The sequence below is a fragment of the Stenella coeruleoalba genome (genome assembly GCF_951394435.1).
Source record: "Stenella coeruleoalba genome assembly, chromosome: 5".
In the NCBI taxonomy this organism is placed as follows: Eukaryota; Metazoa; Chordata; class Mammalia; order Artiodactyla; family Delphinidae; genus Stenella; species Stenella coeruleoalba.
Window position 1 is genome coordinate 74,440,497 of NC_137150.1, and position 27,149 is coordinate 74,467,645.

General features: G+C 43.0%; 1 protein-coding gene across 1 annotated transcript; it reads left to right on the plus strand.

Moving 5' to 3' along the window:
- Positions 1–769: 769 nt before the first annotated feature.
- On the plus strand, positions 770–25,676 carry LOC307187191 (mucin-13-like). The gene is made up of 8 exons (XM_079922982.1): positions 770–2,039; positions 2,997–3,103; positions 6,776–6,831; positions 17,821–17,972; positions 21,664–21,789; positions 22,130–22,259; positions 22,918–22,955; positions 24,560–25,676. The coding sequence occupies exons 2-8, from the start codon at positions 3,020–3,022 to the stop codon at positions 24,817–24,819; spliced, it is 846 nt and encodes a 281-aa protein (XP_079779108.1). The 5' UTR covers positions 770–2,039; positions 2,997–3,019; the 3' UTR covers positions 24,820–25,676.
- Positions 25,677–27,149: the final 1,473 nt, after the last annotated feature.

Here is a 27,149-nt window from a genome sequence, read left to right on the forward strand (position 1 = left end):
CTCTCTTGGCTTCAGCATACGCACTGTTAATAAGATGTGATTGAACTAAATAGCCACCAAAATCCTTTTCCCACTGTAACATCCTGTGATTTTATCCCTGGCACACAGACAACCTAACAAGTCTGTCCTCTATTGCCAGGGAGAAAGCACACCAGGAGTTACATGAGCAGTATATCCAGAATGGAGCTGCGCTCAGTTTCTTCCCCAGGATTTGCCAAATCATCCTTGCAATGTGGCTGAGGCCTTTTAAAAAGCCGTTTACTTTACTTAGAATAGTGGTTTACACCTTCTCAGAGAGGCGACCCTTACTGTTGTCTATGAGGTACTGCACTACGCCTCCTGTGTCCCAGGTAGCCTGCTTTTTTCACTCTTATAAAACTATTTTTCAATAGACTTTGCTTTTAGAGCAGTCTTAGATTCACAGCAAAAGCAAAAGGAAGGTAGAGTTCGCATGTTTCCCTACCCCCACAGCTGCATAGCCTCCCTTATTATCAACTTTCCTCACCAGAGGGTACATTTGTGACAACTGATGAATCTATATTGACCCATGATAATCACCCCAAGTCCAGTTTACATGAGGGTTTACTGTTGGTGTTGTATATTCTGTAGGTTTGGATAAACGTATAATGACATGTCTCCATCATTATGGTATCATAAAGACGAACTTCACCTTCCTAACAATCTGCTGTACTCTGCCCATTCATCCCTTCCTCCCTGCTAACCCCTGGCAACCCCTGATCTTTTTACTGTTGCCATAGTTTAGCCTTTTTCAGAACGTCATGTAGTTGGAATCACAGTATGTGGCGTTTTCAGATCAGCTTCTTTTATTTAGTAATATGCATTTAAGATTCCTCCATGTCAATTTTCAAGGCCTGAACACCGAATAATATTCCATTGTCTGGCTGTAGCAGTTTGTTTATCCACTCACCTACTGAAGGACATCTTGGTTGCTTCCGGGTTTTGGCAGTCATGAAGAAAACGGCTATAAGTATTCGTTGGCAGGGTTTTGAGTGGGTATAAGTTGATAAATAATAAGCGAATACTCAGCATTTACACTGAGTAAATACTAAAGCATGCACTTGTGGGGTCATATGGTTACGAGTATGTTTGGTTCTGTAAGAAGCTGCCTGCCTGTCTTCTAAAGTGGCCGCACCATTTTACACTCCCAACCAGTATCAGAGCTCCTCACCAGTACTGTTTTATTTATTTTTTATAAAAGTCAATAAGGCCCACAGTTATGGAAAAAGAAGCTTAAATGGGGCAAAAGTATATGCAGTAAAAACTAAATCTCCCTCCTATCCTAGACCCCTAGGACCCAGACCCCAGGTCATCCACTCAGAAAGCCAGAGAGTAGAATGACCGTTCATCACTTCCTCTTAGAATCATCACTGAGTTAGTCCACACTGTTCCCTTACTCTCCCTTGCCTTTCCTCATGGGTCTGTATACCATGTATGCTAACCAGAATACAATATCTAGTTTCTTTGGGGAGCTTTTGGCCTGGTCTTCCCTGTAAGTCAATTATTCATATCTTCAAAAAAAAATACGATGCTTTCTCTAAAATGGTTTTGGAGAGTTCTACCTGGTGTTAGAGAACCAGACATCAAGGTTCTGGAGGATCCTTGAGGTCCAAAGGATTTCTTTACTCCTTGGAGTTAGAAGACTGCTGTCTCTGTCTGAGCAGACTCTTACCCACCAACCTCTGACCTTTACTGTTGACAAGCGCTTGGCTCTAGAATTTTAGCAACAAACTTCCTAGAAACATAAGAAAATATGTATTTGTTTCAGCTGTTCTAAGGGTGTGCCCTGGAGTAACACAGCCAAGGAATAGAAAGAGCCCAGGAGATTTAAAAGTATGTTTCTTGGTGTTATTTGTTGTTATCCTATGGATTTTTAATCTCTTTCTACTGTATCTCAGGTTCCAGAAGCCCTTGCCAAGAGGATCCCTGTAAGGGTGATTCTTCATGTGTTAATCTGCATGATAGACGGTTTTGCCTGTGTTCAGAAGGGTATTACTATAACTCTAGTACATGCGAGAAAGGTGAGTTACAAAGGATGGATCATGGAGAACTGCACCTCAGACCTAAGTGGAGTAGAAAACTTAAAATAATGGCAAAAAGAGCTTCCAGAATCCTAAAGTTAGAGGAAAATTTGGAGGCAACAAAGACCAGCCAAGTAGAAAAAATGCTTCCTGTCTTTATCTCGATGGAACCTAGTGGGAAAGGAAATAGACATTCAGATTTGTGAGCTAGTCCTAGAGGTACGGGAGTAGATGGGTCCCTTCACTTAAACTGTTCAAGGGAACGGTGCCACGGGGTCAAAATGAGAATGATAGATGTCGGAGTCCCTGGAAAAGTACACAGGCTGCATAAATACAAAGTGGTGCTATTACATGGGGACACTGATGCAGAATAAGGTGATTTCCTAAAACCACAGAGTCAGACGAACCAGGAACCTGGTCTCTGACCTTGGTTAGTTCTCTGTCATAGGATTTGCTTGTTCTATAACAGCAAACCCTATTTTTGGAGACTTGAGAGCCTCTCAGCTCTGGAAATGAACTTTAAGAGCAAATCGACCCTATACTTTTTTGGTTATATCAGCTGGGCGCTATGAAAGTCCAAGGCTGTTTCCTGAGTTCCATGTTTTTGTCTGTTTTATGAATGAGAAATATCCCTCCTTGCCAGAACAGACCAACTGTACAGGAAATGAATGCATTGTGTTGGCCACAGAAATTAGAGCTATCCCCAAAGCCAAAAGAATGTTCCTGTTTTTAGCACTAATACTCTCATTTCTGGGGATCCACTCTAAGTAAATGACTCCATATGTAGAAAGGTTTGTGCATGAAGATGTTCTTTGCAACTGTTTTTTTCCCTCTTAAATAATTAAAAGCACTGAAAACAAAAAATGACTGCATCAATGAAGGAAAGATGTATTTCATAGAATATTATGTAGCATTCTTTACTTTAAATATCACAGAGAGATTCTGCTTGAATTTCAGGAAAGATATTCCCTGGTACGATTATGGCCAATATACCACCTACATCTGACTTAGAAGATAGAAATTCTGTGGCCTATCAGGAATTATACTTTAACATTACTAGATTTGTAAGTATTTTCCAAACATCCTTCCTCTCTAAATATTCCTTATGCTAACACTGACTTGTAGAGTGTAGACTGGTATTCGGGTGGTACATGCTGGTACAGCTGTACCGGTGGATCAAGCAGTGAAATGCATGCTTATTGGTTTGTAAACAGTAGCTGTTCCAAACTCCTGGGGGCCACTGCTTCCTGGTTGCCCAGGCTCCTCCTCTGGGCCCCTGGGTACTCACCGTCATCCTGCACCTGGAGGGGTAACATCTGGCACAGCAGAGGGCCTTGAGAAGCCACCTCCAGCCATGCCGTACTCATTCATACAGAAATATTCTTTTTTTTTTTTTTTTTTTTTTTTTTTTTTTTGCGGTAAGCGGGCCTCACTGTTGTGGCCTCTCCCGTCGCGGAGCACAGGCTCCGGACGCGCAGGCCCAGCGGCCATGGCTCACGGGCCCAGCCGCTCCGCGGCATGCGGGATCCTCCCGGACCGGGGCACGAACCCGTGTCGCCTGCATTGGCAGGCGGACCCTCAACCACTGCGCCACCAGGGAAGCCCCATACAGAAATATTCTTAAATATTTTTAAGTGGACAGAGAAATGTAATGCTGTTTTAAAATAAATTCCTTCCATAGAATTGAAGAGAAAAAAAAAATTAAAGATGATTTTTTTTTCCTTTTTACAATCAAATTTGCATACTCTTCTGGCTTTTTTAATGTCTGGAAGAGGAACTCCATCTGAATTATATGTTACTTCTTTTTGCCATTGTCAAAAATGTCGAAATGAACAACAGCTTCATTTCATTTTGATTCTTGTGAGTGTGTCGACATGAAAGAGATGGAGATCTCTATTCTGGAACCACAGATGTCAGACCTGGAAGGTCTTAGAGAGGGTGTCCAGCCAGTGTTTCTCAAAATTTAGTTTTGAAGGGAAAAATGTTAGCTTGGAAATATGTCTTAGAACTCTAGGTGGAGAAACACTTTATTTTTAATTTTTTTTGACATCTTTATTGGAGTATAATTGCTTTACCGTGGTGTGTTAGTTTCTGCTTTATAACAAAGTGAACCAGCTATACATATACATATATCCCCATATCCACTCCCTCTTGCATCTCCCTCCCTCCCACCCTCCCTATCCCACTGCTCTAGTGCTATGCAGCTGCTTCCCACTAGCTATCTATTTTAATTTTGGTAGTATATATAAGTCCATGCCACTCTCTCAATTCGTCCCAGCTTACCCTTCCCCCTTCCCCCTTCCCATGTCCTCAAGTCCATTCTCTACGTCTGCGTCTTTATTCCTGTCCTGCCCCTAGGCTCGTCAGAACAATTTTTTCTTTTTAGATTCCATATATATGTGTTAGCAGACGGTATTTGTTTTTCTCTTTCTGACTTACTTCACTCTGTATGACAGTCTCTAGGTCCATCCACCTCACTACAGATAACTCAATTTCGTTTCTTTTCATGGCTGAGTAATATTCCATTGTATATATGTGCCACATCTTCTTTATTCATTCATCTGTCGATGGACACTTAGATTGCTTCCATGTCCTGGCTATTGTAAATAGAGCTGCAATGAACATTGTGGTACATGACTCTTTTGGAATTATGGTTTCTCAGGGTATATGGCCAGTAGTGGGATTGCTGGGTCGTATGGGTAGTTCTATTTTTAGTTTTTTAAGGAACCTGCATATTGTTCTCCATAGTGGCTGTACCAATTCACATTCCCACCAACAGTGCAAGAGGGTTCTCTTGGAGAAACACTTTAAAAAACTAACGTCTTAATGGGGGCCCAGGAAGCACAGTGGCCATGAAAATGGACCAGAAAGTACAGAATAACAGTCAAGGATCAGGAAGGCTAAGTAACTGACCGAAGGACAGCCAGCTGATGAGTGAGGACGGGGGATTTGAACCCAGACCTGCCTGACCTCAGGGCTGCTTCTTCTTCCCTGCTGGCTCTGTTGTGCAATGAGGTCTGGGCAGGCCTGTTAGCATGGTTCCTGCCCTCCTGCCCAGTCCTGCAGCCCTTCAGACTGAGAGGTGTATGTCTGCAAATCCTCAAAGGGTGACCTGATAGAAGAAAAAAAATGGAAGACCTTTTTCCTATGCCGATGCTAATTTTGCAATCTCATTTTTGGGATTAAGAAAATTAAAAGTGCAAAAAGTGGTCAGTAGGGGAGCTGGATAGAACCTTGGAGGTCATCCAGTGAACCTGTTCCTAAGTAGATTCCCAGGGCCCTGATGGTTTACAGAAATACCAGCTCTTCCTGATATGTAAAAGAATTAAAAGGAATATGGACATATTCTGGATACAAGGTTGCCCAGACTAACTAGAGCATCAAATGTATTTGAATTTGACTAGAATGAAAGAGAAATGATTTAACATCTTTTTAAATGACATTGGTTGCCATGATTTTTTTAAATGTGGGGTCCCCATGGGAGAAAAATAATAAAATTCTTGGATTATATAATAAAACAATTTGCACCAACCCAGTTCAACATTCATGTAATAAATATGGAGATGGGGTCCAAAGAGAGGAAGACATGTCCAAGGTCATGTCTTTCACAGTTAAGTCATTCAATCATCGGTCAACTGGTGTTTGTTGAGTGTTTCCTAGGGATTGCCCTGCGCTGAGTGCTATGGAATAGGCATGGGGATGGGCAGGTGGCAGGCGGTAGGGGGGTGTCATAAGAAAGAGAAAACGAACCCCATTCTTGGCATCAAAGAACTTATGTTCTAATTGAGACCCCCATCCTACCTCCACCTCACCCCTGCCAGAGGTCCCAGCTTAATCTCTGGCCACTTGTTAACAAGTATCTAGAATTGTCTCTGCTCTTGGAACGCAACTCAGGCCTAAGAAGATCTACCTGTGCTGGAGCCCCTTCCAGCTCACAAAGCCATGTGTCATATATTCTATCTCACTTTCTACGCATGATAGCCCTATGTGGTGGGAATTACTGCTATCTCAAATTTTCCAATGAGAAAGTGAGGTTCAAAGCAGTTAAATTTTGCAAAAGCTAAGCGGAGAAGTTTGGCGCCTCAGCCTGCTGCCTTCTGAGGCACACTGCTTCTGAGCATTGGTGTGGGCTGCTCCTTCTTCCACTTCCTGGCCCCGCACTACCTACTGAAATGCTTTACAGCCCATCTCCTCTATGAAGCCCTCTCTGGTTCTCTGCGACTAGATGAGAGTTTCTTTGAACCTCCACGGTAGATTCTACTCTCTCTGTCACTTACCTCTCTCAACTTCATGGTGTAACCTCTTATTTGATCAGAAGCTGGGTCTGCCCATCTTGGTAATCTCTATGTCTCAGGCATGATGCCTTGGTAAGGTAGGCATTTAAGTCTTCCCTAGGTAAACTGATGAGTGTATAAAGCATGCATATATGTAAGTCTAACAGTAACTTTGAAAAGACAAAACAAGTCAGTCACGTTATTTTTAAGAGTATTGATTTGGCTGGGTGCTTCAGGTTTCCATCTTTTTCCTGGGTGGCTCTGAATTATATCAGAATCTTCCTATGTTACAGCAAAAATTACTGAAATACCTTTCAGTAGAGCGCATGGAAAGAACAAATAATTTGTTGTGTTATAGTTACATAAATGAGTTTAGAAATGGATTTATGTTAAAACCTAGATGTAATATCACTTTCCCCCTCTCTTTGTAGTTGTTCTTAATTCTGTTCTTTTTCTCCACAGTTTGAAAAGGCATTTAACAGTTCTGATTACGGGCAGACTGTAATTGGTAAATTAAGGTAAGTTTGCTGTGGACTGATGGGGTACTTTGGAAGCAGGTTGTGTTTGCCTAACTTCTGTGTTCTCTTGCATACCCCATGTGGCACTGAGGCCCTAGGATGGCTAGTCACAGGTCAAGAAGAGATGATTAGTCTGAGTACCACAGAGGGCCCTGCCTCTGACGTCACATTGACCCTGGCCTGGGTGGGCAGGGTGTAACCTGGGGATAGCAAGATGCTGCCTGTGATTGGCTACTCAGCAACTTGCCCACATAGCCCAGGGCATCACCTGGTTCTCTTTGTTTGGTTTGATGCTTTGGCTACAAATCACACCTGGTCAATTCCTGGAATGTGCATTCCAGGGGGTCAGGAGGAGAATGAATGGCTCACAGCCATCTCTTCCCTCATAGGGGGGAATGAGGCAGACAGGAAGACCCCAGTCATGCACCTGGCTACTGCAGGGCCTGTCGTGAGCTCTTTCTACAGTAAGAATGAGAATGCAGTGAGCATAGCAACGTGCAGTGAGCAGGGTTGCATGCTCTTTGGGAACCCAAAGGGGCGGAGGATTCTCAAGAAGTTAGTGATTCCATCTTGGCCTCCTCTGAAGCATATCGATACATGAGTGCTACAGGCTGAGGAAAGAATGCTCTAAGGCAGGGGTCCTCAACCCCAGAGGGCGGCACAGCAGGAGGTGAGCAACAAGCGAGCAAATCTTCATCTGCCGCTCCCCACGGCTCCCCATGGCTCCCCACGGCTCCCCATCGCTCGAATTTCTGTCTGAACCATCCCCGCCCCTATTGGTGGAAAAATTGTCTTCCATGAAACCGGTCCCTGGCGCCAAAAACGCTGGGGACCACTGCTCTAAGGTGAACAGAACCATGCAGAAAAAGCAGCTTTAATGTATTTATATTTGATGGTTTTACTATTGCATCTATCTTTATAAACTTTGTCAAGTCCTTTGTGGAAAAACATACTATATATATTTAGATATGTGAATTCAGAGAAGACCTCCTAAAAGTGGTGACTTTTGATCTTGGCGGTGAGCAAGGTGCACATGTGATGGGTAGCCAGAAGGCTGGCAGGCAGCTTAATGGGAGGCACGGTGCAAGCAGCAGGCAGAGAGGCTGGGCCCCAACACACAGGCTGGAAGCTGGAGGTACAGCAGACTCCTGAAGGTCTATGCATTGTTGAAGGACATTAGGTTTGATTTAGGGGACAACAGGGAGCTCATGCATCAGGATGACTGGATAAAAACAGGAACAATGAGGTGTAAATCTGTGCTTGGGTCCCTGCCTTGGCACATTATTGCTGTGTGACTGGGTAGGCATTTTAACCTCTCTGAACTTTTGTTGCCTCATCTCTATAACTGGGATAATCTGATCAACCTCCCCAGAACCCTGGGAGGAGTAAATGAGATACCTTTGGAAAGATTCCCTGTGCAAAGTGCCTGGCACATAGTCAGTTTCAACAGGTTAGTTCCCCTTCTGTTTCCCTTCCAGAATATGGGACCCTGCAAGTATGATGGAGAGCTGGTCCCACAGAGTCACTTGGGGAAACTGTGGCACTCCTTCCGTTCTTAAGGAGTTACTGGAAGGGGAGTTTTGGAGGCAACCCCTTACCTGTGAGCTCAGTGTCCTGACAGGAGCGACTCCCCCAGCAAGGGGGCCATGGCAGGCAAATAGACCTCAGTCTCACCTCAGAAGGCATTTCTTAGGCTCCATACCAGTGCTCTCTCCTCTGAATCCCCAAGCTCTTTATTTACTGTCCAAATGTTGGAATTGGAAGGATCCTCAGAATTTCTCTAACACTCAAATCTCTCTTTGGACAGAGGAGGACACTCAGGCTGAGGGAAGCTGGGACTGGTCTTGGACCACAAAAGATGGTGGCTATCCTGGGTCTAGATCTCTGGGCTCTTAACTCAGAGGCTAGTGCTCTAGTCATTTCTACTACAGCTTTTTGTCGCTTAAGAACACGACCGCTCCATCATTTCCTTGAACTGTTCTGTAAGTGTCATGTCTTGTCTCCTGAATTGGAGAGTATGCTAGCAGGTTCTTTAAATGAATGCATTATGGATGGCATTTCTTTCCTAGCCCCGCTGCAAAATTATACCATAGATCTCTGGTCATCTTTCAACAGATAAAGAAAGCTTGTATCAAGTACCCCTTTCTCACTGCCCTATACCTTCCACTGTCACCTCCAAATCCCATCATGAACCAATCATGATAGGAAATGTTAAATTAGAACTCTGAAGCCCATTTTGCTTTTGGACTCCCTTTTGAGGTGATCATTCCTAAAAACAGAATTTGGTTCATGTTTTGGATTTTCTGGATTGTTCTGCAGAACCCACATGGCTGTGAACATTTTCTAAGTAGGCTGGCTATGTTTTCAAGCTTCTCTATTTCTTCAAAAGTCAGAAAGGAGTATAGGAAAACAATTGGACAGGAAAATATATATCCTGAGTCTTAAAAACACACAGCCACAAATCAGAGAGGGAAGAAGTTTTTGTTGTTGTTGTTGTTTTTTGTTTTTTGGAGTTTTTTGGTCACAGACGTCCCTTTTAATAGTGAAAGACTGAAAATAACCTCAGTATCATAATAGGAGGTTGATTAAGTACATTATGATACATGCATGGGATGGAATATTATGCAGCCATTTCAAATGATGTACACATTTTAAATGATGACAGGAAAATATTCACAACATACTGAAAAATGAAAATGTACGCTAAAAAGAAGCATGCATAAAGGATTTTACCTTGCAAAAATAAAATATATGCATGAAAAAAGACTGGTAATATTTAGAATCAGAAAAACAATTATTTAAAAATAAGAGTAATATATGCTTACTGTAAAAAATTTGGAAAAAACAGAAAATATGAATAGAAGACAAAAAAATCACCGACGGTCTCTCAACTCAGGGATATTTATGCATTTTGGTATATTTCCTTCTACTCTTTTTTTTTTTAAATAAATTTTTATTTATTTATTTTTGGCTGCATTGGGTCTTCGTTGCTGCACATGGGCTTTCTCTAGTTGCAGCGAGCAGGGCCTACTCTTTGTTGCGGTGCGTGAGCTTCTCACTGCAGTGGCTTCTCTTGTTGCAGAGCATGGGCTCTAGTCGTGTGGGCTTCGGTAGTTGTGGCTCACGGGCTCTAGAGCGCAGGCTCAGTAGTTGTGGCACACGGGCTTAGCTGCTCCACGGCATGTGGGATCTTCCCGGACCAGGGCTCGAACCCGTGTCCCCTGCATTGGCAGGCAGATTCTTAACCACTGTGCTACCAGGGAAGTCCCTTTCCTTCTATCTCCATTTCTATGAAACTGCTTCATCTGGGAGGGCCCGAGGGATCACTCCAGGATCACTGAAGCTGGTCCCCAACAGTGTAACCATGGAGAAAAGGAAGAGCATGACAGCAAACACAGGGACGGCAGGAGACAGCTGGACAGCCAGGTAGCGGCATTTGAAGGCGAAGAAGAGTGTACACATCCCCAGGATGAGGAAGAGGGTCAAATAGAAGATGCCCTTTTGCCGGGCCATCATCACGCGGCCATCACAACAGAAGGTGTTCCTGCCTAGGAGTTTCTCCCATTTCCGTGTCACCTTCTTTCTCACCACCATCACAGACATGATTGGAATTCCTGGTCCGAAATGGGTTTTGTGATTACAAGAGGGAAGAAACAAAAGCTGAGCCCAGCTTTGAAATCACGTTGCTTGCTATTGCTGCCGCTGGGTCAAACATCATCAGAAGTCCAGTTTCTAGCCCTGGAAAACAATCTTCTCCTGATAAACCGGCCCAGCGAGAGAAGAGAGACCAGGAAGGGGAGCCGGGCCTGAACCCCGGAAACCGAACTCAGCGGGGAACCGAGGCCAGGAAGTGCACTGTCCCAGGGGACCGTGTTGGCCGCCCGAGGTGGCGGTGCCTTCTCCCCAGCCCGGAGGCTGCCTCCTCCTGACAAGGGGGCCCAGTGGTCGGGGACCTAAACCAGCTGTGGCAACCACCCACCGCTGGGCGAATGGCAGGAAGAAGTTTTTTAAAGTCCTTTTTTTTCTCTCTCAGTGGTTGTATCACTTGATTCTTTTTTGGATAATGAAAGAATTAGAACTTGGTACAGCTGATCTCAGGGCCCCAAGTTGCAGCGCTGATTAGAGAGATTCTTATGATGTCTTGCTCGTAGCAAGCACTTAGTATCTGGTGATGTGATTTGGTATTATATTCTGATGCTTCTCACCGCCCCATCCCTCCTTGGGATCAGTTCTCCTCTGGGTCAGGTGTGCCCAGGTCCAATCACACACACACACACACACACAAACACACACACACACACACACTTTGAAGCTGACTTCTGGCTTCCTGGGCCCTTTCTTGGAATGATCCAGACTCTGTTTGGTTGATTACTGTTCTCTCTGTGCACAGGGAGGAACACACACCCCTCTGTCTCTCTCAAAGCACAAATCTGACATTTTTACAGCTCATCAAGAGACCTACTCTTGACTTTCTGCAGAAAGTGACAGCTTACTGTTTCAGATATCACTTATTCTACTTTTGGTTCACTCCAGGCTCCTTAATCCTAAAAATGATTGTCCACAATTTTTCTAGTATCTTCCAACAAGACCTTGCTATAGCCCTAGATTTCCTCCGAATGCATGCCGAATAGAGATCTCTAGGCCTATAAATGGCCATCTTATGGCAACCCCATGCCTCCCTATGTGAACCTCAACGGTGGATATAAAACAATGGGTGGGGGGCTTCCCTGGTGGCGCAGTGGTTGAGAGTCCGCCTGCCGATGCAGGGGACACAGGTTCGTGCCCCAGTCCGGGAGGATCCCACGTGCGGCGGAGCAGCTGGGCCCCTGAGCCATGGCCGCTGGGCCTGCGTGTCCGGAGCCAGTGCTCCACAATGGGAGAGGCCACAACAGTGAGAGGCCCGTGTACCGCAAAAAAACCCAAAAAACAAAACAATGGGTAGGGACTAGTGCTGAGAGATCTGAGAGTCTGGGAGGTCTGAAGACCATTTTTTTTTTCTTTTTGGAATTTTATTTATTTTTTATACAGCAGGTTCTTATTAGTTATCTATTTTATACATAGTAGTGTATATATATCAATCAAAATCTCCCAATTCATCCCACCACCACCACCCCCTCCAGTTTCCCCCCTTGGTGTCCATACGTTTGTTCTCTACCTCTGTGTCTCTATTTCTGCCCTGCAAACTGGTTCATCTGTACCATTTTTCTAGGTTCCACATATATGCGTTAATATAGGATACTAGTTTTTCTCTTTCTGACTTACTTCACTCTGTATGACAGTCTCTAGATCCATCCACTTCTCTACAAATGACCCACTTTCATTCCTTTTTATGACTGAGTAATATTCCATTGTACATATGTACCACAACTTCTTTATCCATTTGTCTGTCAATGGGCATTTAGGTTGCTTCCATGACCTGGCTATTGTAAATAGTGCTGCAATGAACATTGAGGTGCATGTGTCTTTTTGAATTATGGTTTTCTCAGGGTATATGCCCAGTAGTGGGATTACTGGGTCATATGGTAATTTTATTTTTAGTTTTTTAAGAAACCTCTATACTGTTCTCCGTAGTGGCTATATCAATTTACATTCCCGCCAACAGTGCAAGAGGGTTCCCTTTTCTCCACACCCTCTCCAGCATTTGTTGTTTGTAGCTTTTCTGATGATGCCCATTCTAACTTGTGTGAGGTGATACCTCATTGTAGTTTTGATTTGCATTTCTCTAATAATTAGTGATGTTGAGCATCTTTTCATGTGCTTCTTGGCCATCTGTATGTCTTCTTTGGAGAAATGTCTATTTAGGTCTTCTGCCCATTTTTTGATTGGGTTGTTTGTGTTTTTAATATTACGCCGCATGAGCTCTTTATATATTTTGGAGATTAATCCTTTGTCCGTTGATTCATTTGCTAATATCTTCTCCTATTCTGAGGATTGTCTTTTCATCTTGTTTGTAGTTTCCTTTGCTTGCAAAAACTTTTAAGTTTCATTAGGTCCCATTTGTTTATTTTTTTGTTTGTTTGTTTTTTGTTTTTGCGGTACGCGGGCCTCTCACTGTTGCGGCCTCTCCCGTTGCGGAGCACAAGCTCCGGACGCGCAGGCTCAGTAGCCATGGCTCACGGGCCCAGCCGCTCCGCGGCATGTGGGATCTTCCTGGACCGGGGCATGAACCCGTGTCCCCTGCATCGGTAGGCGGACTCTCAACCACTGCGCCACCAGGGAAGCCCCTGTTTATTTTTTATTTTATTTCCATTACCTTAGGAGATAGATCAAACAAAGTCTTGCCGTGATGTATGTCAAAGAGTGTTCTTCCTATGTTTTCCTCTAAGAGTTTTATAGTGTCTGGGCTTACATTTAGGTCTCGAATCCATTTTGAGTTTATTTTTGTGTATGGTGTCATGGAGTGTTCTAATTTCATTCTTTTACATGTAGCTCTCCAGTTTTCCCAGCACCACGTATTGAAGAGACTGTCTTTTCTCCATTGTATATTCTTGCCTCCTTTGTCATAGATTAATTGACCATAGGTGCGTGGGTTTATCTCTGGGCTTTCTATCTTGTTCCATTGATCTATGTTTCTGTTTTTGTGCCAGTACCATGTTGTCTTGATTACTGTAGCTTTGTAGTATAGTCTGAAGTCAGGAAGTCTGATTCCTCCAGCTCTGTTTTTTCCTTCAAGACTGATTTGGCTGTTTGGGGTATTTTGTGTCTCCCTACAAAATTTAAGATTTTTTGTCCTAGTTCTGTAAAAAATGCCATTGGTAATTTGATAGGGATTGCATTGAACTTGTAGATTGCTTTGGGTAGTATAGTCATTTTCACAATATTGATTCTTCCAATCCAAGAACTTGGTATATCTCTCCTTCTGTTGGTATCATCTTTAATTTCTTTCATCAGTGTTTACAGTTTTCTGTCTACAGGTCTTTTGTCTCTCTAGGTAGGTTTATTCCTAGGCATTTTATTATTTTTGTTGCAATGGTAAATGGGAGTGTTTCCTTAATTTCTCTTTCAGATTTTTCATCATTAGTGTATAGGAATGCCAGAGATTTCTGTGCCTTAATTTTGTATCCTGCGACTTTACCAAATTCATTGATTAGCTCTAGTAGTTTTCTGGTGGCATCTTTAGGATTCTCTATGTATAGTATCATGTCATCTGCAAACAGTGAGAGTTTTACTTCTTCTTTTCCAATTTGTATTCCTTTTATTTCTTTTTCTTCTCTGATTGCTGTGGCTAGGACTTCCAAAGCTATGCTGAATAATAACGGTGAGAGTGGACATCATTGTCTTTTTCCTGATCTTAGAGGAAATGTTTTCAGTTTTTCACCATTGAGAATGATGTTTGCTGTGGGTTTGTCGTATATGGCCTTTATTATGTTGAGGTAGGTTCCCTCTATGCCCACTTTCTGGAGAGTGTTTATCATAAATGGGTGTTGAATTTTGTGAAAAGCTTTTTCTGCATCTATTGAGATGATCATATGGTTTTTATTCTTCAGTTTGTTAATATGGTGTATCACATTGATTGATTTGCATATATTGAAGAATCTTGCATCCCTGGGATAAATCCCACTTGATCATGGTGTATGATCCTTTTAATGTGCTGTTGGATTCTGTTTGCTAAAATTTTGTTGAGGATTTTTGCATCTATATTCATCAGTGATATTGGTCTGTCATTTTCTTTTTTTGTAGGATCTTTGTCTGGTTTTGGTATCAGGGTGATGGTGGCCTCATAGAATGAGTTTGGGAGTGGTCCTTCCTCTGCAATTTTTTGGAAGAGTTTGAGAAGGATGGGTGTTAGCTCTTCTCTAAATGTTTGAGAGAATTCACCTGTGAAGCCATCTGGTCCTGGACTTTTGTTTGTTGGAAGATTTTTTTTTTTTTTTTTTTGCAGTACGCGGGCCTCTCATGGCTGTGGCCCCTCCCATTGTGGAGCACAGGCTCCGGACGCGCAGGCTCAGTGGCCATGGCTCATGGGCCCAGCCGCTCCACAGCATGTGGGATCCTCATGGACCGTGGCACAAACACGCGTCCCCTGCATCGGCAGTCGGACTCTCAACCACTGCGCCACCAGGGAAGCCCTGTTGGAAGATTTATTTTTTTATTTTTTTATTTTTATTTATTTATTTATTTTTTAAAGGGCTTCAAATGCTTGGCTTTTTATTTATTTACTTATTTATTTTTGACTGTGTTGGCTCTTCATTTCTGTGCGAGGACTTTCTCTAGTTGTGGCAAGTGGGGGCCACTCTTCATCGCGTTGCTGTTGGAAGATTTTTAATCACAGTTTCAATTTCATTACTTGTGATTGGTCTGTTCATATTTTCTGTTTCTGCCTGGTTCAGTCCTGGGAGGTTATACTTCTCTAAGAATTTGTCCATTTCTTCCAGGTTGTCCATTTTACTGGCATAGAGTTGCTTGTAGTAGTCTCTTAGGATGCTTTGTATTTCTGCGGTGTCTGTTCTAACTTCTCCTTTTTCCTTTCTAATTTTACTGATTTGAGTCCTTTCCCTCTTTTTCTTTTTCTTTTTTTTTTTTCTTTTTTGCCGTACATGGGACTCTCACTGTTGTGGCCTCTCCCATTGTGGAGCACAGGCTCCGGACGCGCAGGTCAGCGGCCATGGCTCATGGTCCTAGCTGCTCCGTGGCATGTGGGATCTTCCCGGACCGGGGCACGAACCCATGTCCCCTGCATCGGCAGGCGGACTCTCAACCACTGCGCCACCAGGGAAGCTCCCTCTTTTTCTTGATGAGTCTGGCTAAAGGTTTATCAATTTTGTTTATCTTCTCAAAGAACCAGCTTTTAGTTTTATTGATCTTTGCTATTGTTTTCTTTGTTTCTATTTCATTTATTTCTGCTCTAATCTTTATGATTTCTTTCCTTCTACTAACTTTGGGTGTTGTTTGTTCTTCTTTCTCTAGTTCCTTTAGGTGTAAGGTGTAAGGTTACACCTTTGGTTGTTTATTTGAGATGTTTCTTGAGGTAGGCTTGTATTGCTATAAACTTCCCTCTTAGAACTGCTTTTGCTGCATCCCATAGGTTTTGGATTGTCGTGTTTTCATTGTAGTTTGTCTTTAGGTATTTTTAAATTTCCTCTTTGATTTCTTCAGTGATCTCTCGGTTATTTAGTAACATATTGTTTAGCCTCCATGTGTTTGTGTTTTTTACATTTTTTCCCCCTGTAATTGATTTCTAATCTCATAGCATTGTGGTCAGAAAAGATGCTTCATATGATTTCAGTTTTCTTAAGTTTACCGAAGCTTGATTTGTGACCCAAGATGTGATCAGTCCTGGAGAATGTTACGTGTGCACTTGAGAAGAAAGTGTAATCTGCTCTTTTTGGATGGAATGTCCTATAAATATCAATTAAATCTATCTGGTCTATAGTGTCATTTAAAGCTTATGTTTCCTTATTAATTTTCTCTCTGGATGATCTGTCCATTGGTGTAAGTAAGGTGTTAAAGTCCCCCACTATGATTGTGTTGCTGTCAATTCCCTCTTTTAGAGCTGTTAGCAGTTGCCTTATGTATTGAGGTGCTCCTATGTTGGGTGCATATATATTTATAATTGTTATATCTTCTTGGACTGATCCCTTGATCATTATGTAGTGTCCTTCCTTGTCTCTTGTAACGTTCTTTATTTTAAAGTCTATTTTATCTGATATGAACATTGCTACTCCAGCTTTCTTTTGATTTCCATTTGCATGGAATATCTTTTTCCATCTCCTCACTTTCAGTCTGTACGTGTCCGTAGGTCTGAAGTGGGTCTCTTGTAGACAGCATATATATGGGTCTTGTTTTTGTATCCATCCAGCAGGCCTGTGTCTTTTGGTTGAAGCATTTAATCCATTCATGTTTAAGGTAATTATGTATGTTCCTATTACCATTTTATTAATGGTTTTGGGTTTGTTTTTGTAGGTCCTTTTCTTCTCTTGTGTTTCCCAGTTAGAGAAGTTCCTTTAGCATTTGTTGTAGAGCTGGTTTGGTGGTGCTGAGTTCTCTTAGGTTTTGCTTGTCTGTAAAGCTTTTGATTTCTCCATTGAATCTGAATGAGATCCTTGCCGGGTAGAGTAATCTTGGTTGTAGGTTCTTCCCTTTCATCACTTTAAATATATCATGCCACTCCCTTCTGGCTTGTAGAGTTTCTGCTGAGAAATCAGCTGTTAACCTTATACGGGAGTTCCCTTGTATGTTATTTGTCATTTTTCCCTTGCTGCTTTCAATAATTTTTCTTTGTCTTTAATTTTTGTCAGTTTGATTACTATGTGTCTCAGCATGTTTCTCCTTGTGTTTATCCTGTATGGGAGTCTCTTCACTTCCTGGACCTGGCTATTTCCTTTCCCATGTTAGGGAAGTTTTTGACTATAATCTCTTCAAATATTTTCTCGGGTCCTTTCTCTCTCTCTTCTCCTTCTTGAACCCCTATAATGCAAATGTTGTTGTGTTTAATGTCCCAGAGGTCTCTTAGGCTGTCTTCATTTCTTTTCATTCTTTTTTCTTTATTCTGTTCTGTGGCAGTGAATTCTACCATTCTGTCTTCCAGGTCACTTATCTGTTCTTCTGCCTCAGTTATTCTGCTATTGATTCCTTCTAGTGTATTTTTCAGTTCAGTTATTGTATTGTTCATCTCTGTTTGTTTGTTCTTTAATTCTTCTAAGTTTTTGTTCTTAATTCTTCTAGGTCTTTGTTAAACATTTCTTGCATCTTCTTGATCTTTGCCTCCATTCTTTTTCCTAGGTACTGGATCATCTTCACTATCATTATTCTGAATTCTTTTTCTGGAAGGTTGCCTATCTCCACTTCATTTAGTTGTTTTTCTGGGGTTTTGTCTTGTTCTTTCATCTGGTACAATGTCCTCTGCCTTTTCATTTTGTCTGTCTTTCTGTGAATGTGGTTTTCCTTCCACAGGCTGCAGAATTATATTTCTTCTTGCTTCTGCTGTGAAGACCAATTTGTTGACGCTTCAGTTCAATTCATCAAGTGATGGATTCATTTCATTTTTAGCACATCTCCTTCAGCAAGATCTGCAATGCATACTGTTGCCATAGCAGTAGTAAACATTTTTATGGAAACTACAAAACAAACTGAAGAAACCGTATCACATGCCATTGAAAGAGCAGTTGAACACAGTGCAACTGAGTTTACAGGATACATCAGTAAGTATGAAATAATTTTATACGACGATTACCTGAAGAACTATCTACTTTTCACAAATTTTTCTATTATATGTTTGAAGGGGGCCAGAAGCACTGGATAATTGAATCCACGGACATCTCCCAGTTTCCTTTGAATCTGTCCTTTCTTCCTCCCTCCGTTTCCCCTGTCATTTGGCTTCTGCTCCTTTATCACCATCCCCCAAGTCATCAGACTGACTAGTTTGTTCCTCTTCTTGGAAGGCAGTCTTGGACAAATAGCCTCTGGACCAGGAAAGATGAAGAAAGGAGAAACAAGAGGGCTGTATACCAAGTTTTAGCTTTCCGAATGCTATAGAAAGTTTTATCTATACTGTTTCCCCTTTAGGCCGACACAACCCCCCCACAGGACAGCTGTTAACAATTCATTTTTACTGTGTTACAAACACCCCAAATCTTAGTGGCCTGAACAACAACCATTTATTTATTATAACGCTATAATTCTGTGGGTCAGAATTTGGGCTGGGCTTACCTGGGCAGTTCTGCTCGTCTAGGCGGGGCTCGGCTGATCTCTGCTTGGCTCACTTAAGCATCGGCCATTAGCTGCCGGGTAGATCAGCTGAGGGCTGACTGATCTAAGATGGCTCAGCTGGACAGTTTGTCTCTGCTCCACATGATCTCCCTTCCTCCAGCAGGTTAGTCCAAAAGGGTTTCAAGAGCAGCAAGAGGGCACATTTCAGTACACAGGTGCTTCTCACTCTCTGCTAATGTTATATTTACAACTGTCCTGACGGCCAAAGCAATTCACATGACAAAGCACAGTGTGGCAGGCCCTACGAAGGGGCATGGACACAGGAAGGCAGGAATAAACTGGCACTATTACTTCAATCACCACAGCAGTCATCAGGAGTTCCTCATCTCAGAGGTGTCCAAGGCCAGCCCTGGGGGCAGCTCTGTGCGACTGGTTCTCAGTCCTGGTTGCCAAACCCAAAGGCCTCTGTTGAGACACAACTTATCTGACTTTTCTGTAACATTTGATACTAGTATCCTCCCATTCCTGAAGTCCTCTTCTCTCTGAACCTCCACTCACCATTCTCCTGATCCCATTCTGCCTTCCTCATCTTTCATTTTGATCCTTCTGCGACTCCTTCTTTAGTCTCTTAAATTTTTGCTTTTTGCTTATTGTAACCTCCATGCCCTAGTTTGCAAAACTTATTTCTCTTTTTGAAAATATAATCAAATTCTGTTCATTTATAGTTTTCTAGCACCTTCTCTCTTTTTCGAGATTTCACAGATGATCACTGTTCTCTCAGGACCTGGAATGTAAATGCTCTGGAATAAAACACTTAAAATTCTATTAGAAAAGATGGGGGTTCCCCTGCACTGTACCCGCTCCATGGGTCCCTTTAGCAATGTCCATTCAACTCTTTTCCATCCAAGTATTATTTCCTGGCAAGACTGGAGAAAAATTGTTCTGAAGCCATTCTGTTTTTCTCCTGTCATTCATCAACATTACACCAACCAGGCCTGGCCTTTCCATGAGCGCCTGTAACATGGAAAACGTATACACCCTTTCATTCATTTGCCCATTTTTTATTTTTAACCCTTTGCTCTTTGTTGTTGGATTTTTGTTGCTGTTGTTGTTTTGGGTTTTGTTTGTGGCAAGCCTGAGCTCATTTGGGACTCTAGACTGTCTCTGTCACACTTTTAATATTCCATCTTTGGTTATGGGATCTTCTTTTTATATTTTGTCTCTCATCTGAGAGCGTCCTTTGCAAACCATGCCAGTTTCTTATATTACCTGGCCCTGTCCCTTTTTTTTTTTTTTTACAGCTTGTTGGGATCATTTGCAGCTGCACAGTTAGAATTACATTTTCAGAGCTTCTTACTTTCCTGAACTGTTTTCATCTTCCAGAGTCTCATGCCATGGAACTGCACCGTATCCTTTTTGAACATTTCAATATTTACTCTCTCAGTCATACTTCTCTTTCTGGCTGTCACCTGGTCCTTGTCTTCCAAGGGACTCGTCACTTCTACCTGCGAATAAATTTCTCCTCAGGGTCAGAATTTGGTCCAGAGTAGCAATTCATGCCGTCAGAACCTCTACCTCCAGAAGATGAAACTGTCAGCAAGGCAAGACAAAAACCTTATCATATGCTCTGCTTTGGGCTGAATGAGACTTCTAGCAAGTGTGAGGAAGTTGAGGATCCCCATCAGCATGGGGACTGACCACTCCAAGTGGTTGTCAGATGAAAATAACCAGCGCATTCTTCAAAATAAAGTTGGGGACCCTTGCAATTCTCTCATTTGGTTCTACTTAGTAACTGCCTTGGTTCTGAGCCCTGGAAGACTTGAAACCATCTGGTCTCAGGGCTGAGAATTGCTCTTTTTTTGGACAACTCTTCTCAGCATCTCTCCACTCTGAGACCAGGCATGTGCTCTTAGGTACATTAACAGATTACCAAATGATGCCAGCTAGAGACGGCCACAGGAGCATGAGCCGCCCAGCACATGGAAGGGAGAGCTCAGAACTTTTAGAGAAAAACACTTTTTCCTGCTCTCTTGCTTCTGCTGCAAAGACAGATTCTCTTTTCTGTGTCAAAAGTTGTAGAATCTCTTTCTCTGGTTTTTATTTAGAGGCATTTTCAAATGGCAGGTAATGAAGGAAGGTTAGTTACAGGTTTGGGGTGTTTAGAAGAGAGTAACCACATATCTGTTCTACCTGCTCCTATTCTCTCCCCCTAATCTATTCTCAGATTCATCTTTTTGTCCCTAATGTCTTCCAATCTGCTTCTAGACTAACATTCTTAAAAGATGGCTTTCTTATGCCATGCTTCTGTTCAGAATCTATCAATGGATTCTCAGGCTTGTAGGATAAAAGTCAGTGTCCGTAACCTGACATTGAAACCCTGCTATACCCATGAGTGAACAAAAGAACGATTACTTGCTGAGTATCTTATAGTGGACAATTGCATTTACATTAGTTCATTCAGTTCTCACAACAATCATGTGAAACAAGAATCATTAGCCCATTTCATAGATGGAGGGAACTTGGACCCACCACGAATTAAACATTTGAACAAAAAGCCCACGGCCAATCAACGGCAGAGCCAAGAGTTCTCACTTTTGTTCCTCCTCACCACACTGCCTCTCCCCTGCCCACGTACAACTCCATCACTCCTGGACAAGAATACTTTACTTCTTTTCATGCCTTGTTTACTCCACTTAGACCTTGCCTCTCCTTTGACTGTTCAAGTCTTCCCTATCTTTCAAGACTTAGCCCGATTTCCACCTCCTCCACGATGTTACCTTTAGCTACCTGAGCCCCTGAATTCCCACTGTACTTAAAGTCTGTATTACGAGTTGCTGGATGCGATTCCCTAAGGGTATAAACAGGTAACTCTCCAAAGATGGGGTCCAAAACTTATGCAGCTACTGTGTCCCTTGTGGAACCTAGCAAAGAGGTAGGTGCAAAAGAGACTTGGAACATCATTGCATTGCACTGGATTGAATTAATTTTAATTGAATAAGATAAGGAAATAGTTAGAGAAGAGATCCCCTGGGGAGTTGAATTTCAGAATCTCAGATTTTCATTGGTTGAATCCCAAAATGTGTTAAAAGGCAACAATAACGACAATGGAATGGGGTGCTTTCACAGGTTACCTTATCCATATTGTCTTGCTAAATATGTCTTTGAATTATTTGTGCCTCTTAGAGCAAGAGCGGTGTGATTATTACGGTTGTGAGAAAGAGAATGGGCAAGATGACTGCACCAGTGGTTTACTATGTCAGTGCAAACCGGGGCTGCAGAGACCGAACCCACAGATCCCCCTGTGTGTTGGTAAGTGTTCCACCTGCTTCTAAATGTTCTTCGTGCCTCCTCCACTCTCTCCTTTTGCATTTGCAAAGTACACACTTTCCTGCTCGAGTTTCCATGTGCATTTCAGAGTCTGAGGGATGTGAATTTTGGCTTTAGTCCTGTGGGCCTGGATAGGGCCTTGGCTAAGAGCTGGTGAGGAGGCCCACATGCCGCTTCACAGGGCGCACGTCAAGTGCAGAGCCACTGAGCACCGCGTTTTACCCAGAAAAAGCAACGTGAAAAACTTGTATTCTGTGATGTGTCACTTTGGTGTTGAAGGGGTTGTTTCTGAAAATTACCCAGAAATCACTCTCTTTTGAAGCTTTGGGTCCAAAGTGTCCTGATGACTGCAACACACAGAAGAAGAAGCAATGCCTAGTGGAGGACAGCAGGAACGCTACCTGCGTGTGCCTGCCAGACTACAAGGAAGATGATCGTGGGATCTGTCAACCGTAAGAGAAATCCCTCCTTCTTCATCTTGTCATAGCTGAAACTAGGCAAAAAGGATAGAGCTTGTCACATATGTATGAGTTTAGGGTCTGGAAGTTGGTTCGCTGGCATAAGTTGGTAGGTACAGAGCATCACCATCACCACCACCATCATCATCATCAGTTTTTGAACATTCTCCGTGTGCTGGGAACCACAGCAGGTAATGCTTCTCATACAACAACAGTCAGGAATGTATTTATTCCCCATTTTCAGGTGAGGAAACTGAAGCTCGGAGAATATAAATGACACGTCCCCACTCACAGGGCAGCAAATAAATGGCCGAGCCAGGTGGTCTCGCAGCCCGAGGGGGCCCCACTAAGCTCCATGCCTCTGGGACTCGGCTTCACCCAAACTGCTGAATCCTCCTGGCGCTCAGAAGATGGAGCGTTCAGTTGGTAGCAAATGGAACCACACGGGATTGTGTAACCTGTCAACCTTCCAGAGTGCCGTGAAAGACACTCACCTGGAAGAATGGGAGCGTAAGGAAGAAAAGAGAGAGAGGAGACGGAACGGGGAGGAGAGAATGAAAGAAAGATGCAAGGAAGATGTGGAGGTTGGGTGGGAACTCTGACCTGCTCCCACAAGGCTCCTTACCATGGTCTCCTACTCCTTGTATTTTAGGTGTGCGTTTGGCTACAGCGGAGTTGATTGTGAAGACCGTGAGTAGAAGAGTCTTGCTTTGTTAATAAGCTTCTAAGAAACAGACATTGACCACATTCAAAATTCTGTTCAGTCCCCCAAAGTCTCTGGCTTGTTTCATAAAGAGAGAGAAAAATCTACCTGGAGTTTGTCTTCTGGGTCAGGCCACTCCATGCTCACCCTTAGGTTGTGGGCAGAGCCTCTCTGTTATGGGAAATAATAGAACTCAGCCCAAGAGGTGGGCTGGTGTCTCTGCACTTGTCCCAGGCCAAAGAAGTTTGTCCCAACATTATATTCATTTCCTACATTAGATTAAATATGCATTGTCTGCTACTAAAAACGATAAAGACCAGTATATTCCAAAAATGTTTATGTTCACAGTAGAGCAGAACTAGAAACCAGATATTCAAATACTCAAATCATCTTTTTGTCTCAGAGCTATTTACTAATTTGGGATGTGTTGTCATAAATTCAGTTGCCTGGTTCCCTCCCAGGCCCTACCCCCACCAGACTGGGACAATACTAACTGTATATTTTAAGTGATTTCATATTTTACATTTTATATAATGAACTAAAAGATCAATGATCCAAGATGAAGGGAATATTCCTGTTAGCCTCCCAGCCAGCCACAAAGTTAGTGATAAGAAATGCTTTTAATTTCTACTGTATTTTGTTGTGAGGCTGGGTTTGCTAAGTCATTTCTTTCTTCTGGGCTTTCAGTGTCTACACCTATAAAATGACAAGTGCGGATCAGATGGCCTTTGAGGTTTTTTCCAGACTTAATGGTCCCTGGCATCCTGGTTAGAGGTGGCATATATGGCAGTCACGTAGCAGAAAGGATCAAAGGGATCCAGAGCAGCAATGTCCAATAGAAACGTAACACAAGCTTCAGATTTAATTTCAGATTTTAAAAGCTCTGAGTAAATTTTAAGAAGTAAAGAGGAATAGGTGAAGTTGATTTTAGTAACATTTTATTTCACTCAATATATAGAAAATACTATTTCAATGGGCAATCAGTACAAGGATGATTAATGAGATAGTTTACATTTTTTTCATACTATGTGTTTGAAATCTGCTGTGTATGTTAAAATTACACTTACCTGCCACCCCACAGCCGTATTTCAAGAGCACCAAACAAGCAGACCCAGAGGAGAATGGGTGGTAATGAACCTCCAGTCTCTTCCCTCATCAATTCCATCAAGCTCCTCTGTTAGTGACAAATTTAACTCCAACCCAGTTCCCCTAGTTTATCAGCAAAGTCCGTTCTGGCAGGCAGGCAGGCAAACCAGCAGAGGTAAGGAGGTAGTGTGGACCTCCGATGAGATCTCACCCCCCGACAAAGCCCAGGAAGGTCCTGCCACCATGGCCTCCTCTGTGCTTATGGACTTCTTTTATCTGGCAAGGTTGCCTCTTTTGATTGGGTTCTGAAGACACAGTTGGGGGTGGGCAGAGAGAGGGCTAAAGGAGGTGAGCCCCCCACCCATCCTGGTCCTGGAAGAGGGTCAGAAAGCAGAGCCCAATTGTCCTCTTGGCCAGGAACCACTGGGAACACACGTACCTGTGCAGTAGACAGTGGGAGTCTGCTTGGGGGAAGCCGTTCCTACTCTTCTCCTTTCCCTTTCAGCATTTCAGCTGATCCTCACGATCGTGGGCACCATTGCTGGCATCCTCATTCTCGGCTTGGTGATCGCATTCATCTTCTCAGCGAGGTATGGGATGAAGTGTCCCTTTCCTGGGACACAGTGCCACCGGCATTACACTCTGGTTTCCAAACACGCCCAGCCTTTCCCGGGCAAGAGAAGAAAAGTAAGGCGAGGCCTCTCTAATACCATTGCCCTTTTTGTCTTACCTGAATTTTCTTCTGATTCTATAAGCTACCCATGATCACTGAAGAAAATAGAAAATGTGGAAAGGAGCAGACTAAAAAGTCACCCACACAACCCACCACCCTGAAGCAACCAACATTTTGGCCTACATCCTTCCAGGTTTTTTGCTACTTTTTAAAATGATGTTATATATGTAATTTAGTATCTTTTGTGCTTTAAAATTTTTTTTGTGGAGGTTTGTTTTTGCTTAATACTATAAAGTGACATAGCAACCGTTTTCTGATGTCATTAAAAACTCTTTTGGGAGTTCAGGGGGTTTTTTTTGTTTTTGTTTTTTTGTTTTTTTTGTGGTATGTAGGCCTCTCACTGTTGTGGCCTCTCCCGTTGCGGAGCACAGGCTCCGGATGCGCAGGCTCAGCGGCCATGGCTCACGGGCCCAGCCGCTCCGCGGCATGTGGGATCTTCCCGGACCAGGGCACGAACCCGTGTCCCCTGCATCGGCAGGCGGAACCCCAACCCCTGCGCCACCAGGGAAGCCCCAGGGGTTTTTTTGAGCACAAGCCACCCATGTGCTTGGCCCTGCAATAAACCTTTATCTGCTCAAAAACAAAACAAAACAAAACACTCTTTTGTTAGCAGTATTTAACTCCATTGATGTTGTCAAATATGATTTTCATTAAGTCACTCCCTTGCCCAGGACCTCGCTGCAAATAGCCTAACGTCCACCTTAACTGAGTCCCCTGGGTTTTAAGTAGAAACATTACCTCTGCATGGCCTTTTCTCAGCTTGTGCCTTAAATGCCCTTCTTAAAAACTTAAGTAGGGTCCATTCATTTATTCTACAAACACTTAGATAAAGTTCCCTCCATTAATAGAGACGGAATACTATCATCTATTCCATTCTCAATGTGCCAAGTGAGGAGCTACTCTGATTTTTTTAAAAAAGCTACTTTTTGAAAATTACCTTTAGCTAATATCTTATATTTTGGCAAAATAGGTTTTTTTGCACTGTAATGCGAGAGGATAGAGTTTACATTCCTGAAATATTTTGTTTCTTTTTTTTTCTTCTTTTACTCCATTATGATATTAACTCTTCCCCAGAGACTTGATTATAAGGATGCCAAGCTGGGAACTGAGAACACGACTTTCCCTTTTCCAGGGGTGGGGGTGTGGTGGACAGGACATTCGACTCTGGAGCAAGGCTGCTTCCTCCACAGTGGACCGGCTCACTGCCCCAGTCTCCAGGGTCCTCAGGGACTGTGATAGAGCTTGTGCCCCTTGAGAGCCTCGGTTCTCGGTTCCCCTTCCTGCTGCAGAGCCCCGTTTGCTCTTTGCCCAGCCACAGATTCATGACTCTTGGGAGCTCTTGTCCAAGAATTATAATTTCTTGCCCTTTCCAAAGGGAAGGAAGCCTCTTGTCAGTTACCTTAGATGGGAGTGCTGTCACAGGGCAGGAACTCCGTGGCGGGCTGGGCTGACCATCAGGGTCACCAGGTGAGTGGGTCTTCCTTTCTGACGTTCCAGTGTCTGAGAGTCACCCCAGGACTGCCCTGTGGCCATGATGGATGCCTCTGGCCCCATTACCCATATTCTAACAGGGCAGGACTGTCGCTGCAGGCCAGAAGGAGAGAAGGGTCATGATCAGAGTTAATTGGGAGACAGGTGCCTCCCTCACCTGCAGGTCCATCCACTTGGCTTTGAATGCCTACACTTGAGGTCCTTGAGGGCCCACAGAACAACGTGGGAAACTCCTATTTCTCCTTAAGACCTTTATGCCTTGAACTCATTTTGTTCACGGAGGTGCTTCTGTAGACATTGACTTTGCCTGAATGAAAAATTGTACCACAAATCATCGTTTTCTTTGACTTTTATTACCATTTCCATAAATAATTCAAAAGCACACTGAAAAATACTAACATTATTAGCAAAATGTAAATGGGACTGGAGGAATTAGATGGTAACGTTGGATCAGGGTTAACGTTCTGCTTTTGATGGTTACATGGAGCTTATGAGGAGACTTAGGGAATCTACACTGAATGAAGTAATGACGTATTACCAGTAATGGACATCAGGTCTGCAGCTTATCCTTAAATGGTTCAGAAATGTTGACAGTCGGGGAATCTGGGTGATAGATGTATGGGAGCTCTGTGTAATTTTTCTTGTTTTTGGTAACTTACATGTAAATTTGAAATTATTTCAAAAATTCAAAACATTTTGAAGAAAAAATATTAACTTTTGCTTCAAGGAACTTGCTGCCGTTGTCAGACCCTAATTCTTGTTACTGATTACAGTTCAAAGAACCAAAGGAGGAATGTGGAAGAACAGAACTTGATTGAGGACAATTTTCAAAATCTGCAACTGCGGAATACCGGCTTTAGCAATCTAGGAG

What these genes read in the sequence shown, in the direction of transcription:
- LOC307187191 (XM_079922982.1), top strand. Translation starts at nt 3,020, where the DNA reads ATGGCCAATATACCACCTACATCTGACTTAGAAGATAGAAATTCTGTG. An exon ending in ACTGTAATTGGTAAATTAAG is followed by an intron (nt 6,832 to 17,820) that starts GTAAGTTTGCTG and finishes TTTCATTTTTAG; the next exon opens with CACATCTCCTTCAGCAAGAT. An exon ending in TGAGTTTACAGGATACATCA is followed by an intron (nt 17,973 to 21,663) that starts GTAAGTATGAAA and finishes TGTGCCTCTTAG; the next exon opens with AGCAAGAGCGGTGTGATTAT.